Source organism: Cupressus sempervirens, chromosome 7, assembly GCF_028749045.1.
Source record: "Cupressus sempervirens isolate cs-2001-9-10 chromosome 7, ASM2874904v1, whole genome shotgun sequence".
In the NCBI taxonomy this organism is placed as follows: domain Eukaryota; kingdom Viridiplantae; phylum Streptophyta; class Pinopsida; order Cupressales; family Cupressaceae; genus Cupressus; species Cupressus sempervirens.
Window position 1 is genome coordinate 69,418,502 of NC_143124.1, and position 5,677 is coordinate 69,424,178.

The following is a 5,677-nucleotide window of genomic DNA, read 5'->3' on the forward strand; positions in this document are numbered from 1 at the left end:
TAAGGACATAGTAACATACATTTATGTGAAAACCTTATTCCCTGAATTTCACAATATTATGCAGAAGCCAGATGATATGATGACTCAAACTTGAACTACCTAATTCATCAACTGACATTCCAAAAAGTGTTTAAACAAACATGCAGAGGTGTGTAAATATTTGATTACTTGGTCCACTGGCACTAGCACACATTATGCAAGAGAAGATTATCCAGCTGTATTAATAACATACATGTTGGCTTGATGAGGCTGGCTGCCATTATCCTCCATTTGCCAAACAAAAGCAACACATTGTAGGTGAACAACATAAATACTAATACTGAAGTCCCTAATATATCTCGTCAAAGTAGAATCATCGAGTTTGTGTGGATTCCCTCTGTTAAACATCTTTTTTTTCTGGTAGACCAACTCCCTGGTAGTTCCGTCATTGCTTGTTATAAACACAGGGAATGTTGTAAAATAGTTTTCCATAAAGGAGATATGGACAAATAAATCACATTCTTCAGAAGTTCAAAGGATTGTACCATAGCAAAAAGTGCCACTCTTTAACATGCCTTGGATGGAGATAATTCTCATGTCATTATTGTTGAACTCCAAGGGCACAGAGCTTCAATAAGTTCTGCTCAGTATCCCCAAATTGATCAACAAACATAAGTGGTAAATCACTTTCTTAGAAACAAGTTCTACTGCCTACTATCAGACCCAAAATGATGTGATTTGATGTTCCCTCAGTCTGAATTCACTCCCAACAACTCTGTACAGCATTCCTCAAGTTATTCCCATTTAGGAATGGGCTCTCCTCAAAAGTGATCTGAGGCACGTACATCCTAATGCACATACCTCTAAAGATACTGAACAGTTTATAGAAAAGTTGATGAGCCTCTTACAGCATGTTAAAGTACGCACAAACTTGCACAGAGATATTTTATTATCTACAATATATACAAAGGTATCAGCTCATGTCATGCCCTGTGTTCAAACTCCAAAGTTTAATAAAGAGAAATAAAACCTATGCTCCAAACATTTCAGAATAGTAATGACAGGACCACGGTATATTACAAACATTACATAATAAGTAATATTTTACAAAAGTATAGCTGCACATGACATCAAGATTTAAATTAAGACATTCCTTCACGGTAAATTATGCTCTCTTTGACATTAATTCTTTATATGTTCTGAGCATTAAGTCAAATAGTAATCTTGATGTCTGCAGTCTTTTTCTTCCTTTACCACAAATATTCTGCAAACTGAAATATGCTGAGCTCCAATGCTGCAAATATCTACTAATTCAGACAGCCAACCTGATGTCTGCCCCAATTTTGTTTCTCGCAACTGCCTAACAAAAGAAGTAACTGTGAATAATTGATCTCATTAATAGTTATTTAAAGTACTGAAAGAAGTAAAAATGAAATTGCTTGTAAGGAAAGAGAGCAATATGCATTTCATAATTTAGAAGAATAGAGATACATAGGAAAACTTATTATCTTTTTTGAAATGGTTTTGAATGTTCTTTGTTTTTTGCACATGGCAGCCAAGGTGGCATCTGTCTGTCCACCAGGGGTCAGGGGTCATCACAGGTGTCCTAAGCTATTCCAGGAATTGTTGGGACATCATACATCATTTTTACACGTTTCAGGCTTCCATTGTATCAGTAGCAATTGTCTGGAATGGCATCACTGAATACAGCATAGCATCATGATACAATAGAGCCTCACAGCATCTATCAAATTACTAGCAAGTAGCAACTGATAGTTAGTGGCACCTTTTGTCTGCTAATTGGGGGACCAGAGTAGGTTAGCGCATTTATGCCTCTCCCCCAAGCAAAATATGGCATCACTTCAGATACTATGGTACGGTAGAGCTTCACCGAACCTGTCAAATTACTATCAACTGATAGTGACCAACTATAGATCTGTGTTTGATAAAAGTTTGATTTTCCTTAAGGACAAGAGCAGGTAAGTGCATTCATGCCTCTCCTATGGCATCACTTCAGATGGTATTGTATGGCAGAGCTTCACTGAATCTGTCAAACTACTAAATACTGTTCATTATCGATGTTCAATAAAAGTTTGATTTCCCTGGAGTCATTACACGAACTAATTTCACGATGAAATGGTAAGAAATCACAGGTCCTTTTAGATGTGTTTCTACCCCCGCCCCTTTGCCAAACACAGTTATCGCCATGAAATGTCTCTTGGCAATGCCCTAGTTTTCAGCAAATCAAGGTTCAGCTGACATCATCTTCACTAGATCTACCAATGATGAATTGCAAAAGCTTTGCTAATCCAAGGGATGTACCTTAAACCTTCAAAAGGAATTACTCATCACTGCTTGATCCCGACAGCTTGATATTTGCTGCAATGCCACATGGAGTCCACAAACTTGCCTGACTTGCAAGTACTCGTGGTCAGCTAGGCTCAGCAAGAAACTCACCGAAAATCTAGCAGATAACTCACAGATAAACTCAGCAATAACTCAGAAGTTGGAGCCAGAAACTAACCAATTCAAGGGGGGCAAAGCACAGTAAGCTCATTAAAAAGATCAGTCATCTGGGTCAAAAAGTTGGCCTGAACTGAAATAAAACAGTATGCCCTAAGAAATCCTCATTCTCCCATTTTCGCATCAATTTTTTAGCATGTAAAAATGTGAATTTAACAATATCATAAAAAGGCCTTACTCCGTAAGGGGCAATGCTCCTCGACCGCACTGACAGCTCTGCCCCCACTGAAAAACATAACACAAAAACTGTTTTGGGTACATATTTTTCATGGATGAAAGTTCTAAAAAATTTACTGTGATGTCAATTTAACTCATTTTTGGTCTCTAAATGAAGAAAAACCTACTTATAACCTTTGAAAATTTTGTTTTCCGTGCTGTTTTCAAAAAATATTTAACAAATTTGAAGTGTTTTTTGATGTTATGAAATTTCGCCAAGTTTCTCCCAGGTCTCAGCTCTTAGCATTGCTTGGGTTTGTCAAGTTTTTATTAAGACCAAGATTCTCAACTATGGTTCCCGAAATTTACATGCTCACTATCACTATATCTACTGATGGTGGATGTGATATCCATAATTTGGCAGGCAAGTGTGTCAAGTGTTGTGTTCGCTTCATGGCTTTGTGGTGCCTGGTGCTGTTTTTAAGTTCCCCTGGTATTATATCCCAAATTATTCTAAAAACGAGAAGCTTTAATAAAATACTCTTGTATAGAGTTCACTCATTAACATCGGCCACGTTTAACGCCCCTTAATGCTCAGCCCCGATTAACCATTACTCACTTGCCAAATAATCAAACAATACAATTAAAATCAACACAATTTAATAGAACCTACTTGTCAATACACACATTTGATACGCACAACCTAAAAAAACAGATACCCATGTCAAAAGAAAGGAAAATATTTTTTGTTCTACATTAGAATCCACTAAATCACTCGAATCCAAAATTATCAAAAACCCATTTCTCAGTCATACACACCTGCCAATCGTAGCCAAAAAGTCAGGCACCCAAATTATAATACACCGTAGCAGCAGTTGCAGCTGTATAAGACGTCATTATTTTAGAAAGAGGGCGATCAAGGGTTCGATACCGGGGGCCAATCTTCGGAACCCTCTGCACCACTACATGCGATAAGAAAATTGCTACAAAACCCACTGGAATGTACCAACCAATGGTTCTGCAGGCCTTTGAAATAGCCATATCTCTGAAAAGGGCTAATGTAAATGCTTCAAACTCCTCCTGATTTAGGAAATTTTGAGTGGTAAGGCTTTTGCTTCTCAGAGTTTCGTCAATCTGGAGCTGGGTGGGAGGTTCTGGGAGCCATTTCTGGCAGAATTTAGCAGCTGGATCGTCTGGATCGACGGAGAGAAGGGCGTACATTTTAGCACATGCATCCTGAAGTTGGTAGAGGCGGACACCCTCGAAGGCGTGTTGTGTTAAGGCTCTGCAATCTTGGTAAGTGCTGGACGTCGCTTGTTTGAAAGATGTAGAGTTTTTAAGAACGCTTTCGGCTCTTTTAGAAGGAGATTGTCCCATTTTTCCAATTATGAAGTTCGAAAATCAGCTGTAGCAATTTGTTTTTGGTTGGTTCTTGGTAAAAATTATGCGGTTTGAGAAGAATGGAGGCTTTGGGGTTGTGGGTTCCGTAGTTTTCTAGTTATTATCACGAACCGGAGGCTAGAATCCTATTGGAATTCAAGTTGAAAGTGAGGGATTTGCATAACGGTGGCCTCAAGTTGAAAGTGAGGGATTTGCATAACGGTGGCCTCAAGTTGAAAGTGAGGGATTTGCATAACGGTGGACTCATGAGCTCAAACCCTCTATTGTGGGTGGGAGGTCTGAAAGTGAAATTTTGCAGTGAAGCTGCTGAACTTTTAGGATGCCCAATAACTTTTAGCAAGTATTTGGTATATGGGCTTTTTGAAGTGATATGCATTTGTTTAATTTGGAAGGGATAATAACTATATAATCGTTAAAAATGAAATATGAGTTTTAACATTTCTAGGTAGAGCTTGTGTATTGTTTGTGTGAAATGTTTATGTTTGTATCAATTTTCTATTAAGGAATTTTATAGGTATGTGAGTTGATATGAAGAATTTGTTGTTTTACAAATGATTGGGAATCATAATAGTTTAGTGATTTCTATGGATTATAAATTTGCACATGTAACAATGGCATTTTCAAGGAGATCTAAAATAGTTTATCCTAAAATTAGGACATAAGTTAATTGTTACAAGTGTGGTTGTCATCGTTCAAAAAGATAGATCTATCAATGTCTGATACGACCACTAGAATTATAGAATCCACAAGAAGCAAGTAGTCCCTTGTCATGTATCCCAAGGGCAATGTTGATTATTTTACCAACAATCTCCCCCTCGCCATTACCCAAGCATATTCAAACCTATGACCAAGCTTTGATACTACTTATTACAAGTGTGGTTGTCATTGCACCAAAAGATCGACCCGCCAATTATTAATACAACCACTTGACTTATAAATTCCACATGAGGGAGTTAGTCCCTTGTCACGAATCGTGAGGGCAGCATTGACCATTTTGCTAACATTATTTCCTCTACTCCTAATGTTATTGTGTTGATTCATGATATCAATAATGCATGTGTGTGGCTTGATTTATCAATAGAGTCCCGTTTAACTATACTCAAAAGCTAGATTGTAATTTGTTATAAACTTGTGAAGGGATTTTATCCTTTCCCATTTTTTATTTAGGTGAAATTTGTAAATGTCATACATCAACATGCTCTTTGAATATTTGTATTTGTGATGTGGGAAATGTGGCACATCAATATATAGAATAAGAGTTAAACATGTATATTGATTGCCTTACCTCCCACATACATTATGGAAGGAAAAAGGACTTTCAAGTATAACTCTCAAAAGAACACAAATAAGATTAGCACAACCCGAATGGATCAAGGGTGTTAATGCTAGACCTAAGGCTCTCTCAAATGTATACTCAAAAGGTCTCTTTCAATCCATGTATTAACTCCAACTAGTTATAGCTCAGACACACACCAATTTTCTATGCTAAGTAGTTGGTTGACATTTCGTCATACCCATGGCAAGCTTGTGATCTTACTTACAATTAGCTGGATAACCATATGCAGTGTTTAGAAATGTTTGAGCTTTTAGCATAAATATATAGTGTTGAAGCTCACTC

The 5,677-nt window shown here is 37.3% G+C and overlaps 1 protein-coding gene across 2 annotated transcripts; it reads right to left on the reverse strand.

The window, feature by feature from the left end:
* Window positions 1–893: 893 nt before the first annotated feature.
* Window positions 894–4,354, reverse strand: LOC149545533 (uncharacterized). Of its 2 annotated transcripts, XM_089790697.1 has the most exons (3): window positions 4,266–4,354; window positions 3,478–4,229; window positions 894–1,335 (listed from the first exon to the last, which is right to left on the reverse strand). In XM_089790697.1, the coding sequence occupies exon 2, from the start codon at window positions 4,033–4,035 to the stop codon at window positions 3,499–3,501; it is 537 nt and encodes a 178-aa protein (XP_089646823.1). In that variant the 5' UTR covers window positions 4,036–4,229; window positions 4,266–4,354; the 3' UTR covers window positions 894–1,335; window positions 3,478–3,498. The 2 variants fall into 2 exon arrangements, with proteins under 2 accessions (XP_089646823.1, XP_089646824.1); XM_089790698.1 differs by having other exon boundaries at window positions 894–1,339; window positions 3,478–4,353.
* Between the last annotated feature and the right edge of the window lie 1,323 nt (window positions 4,355–5,677).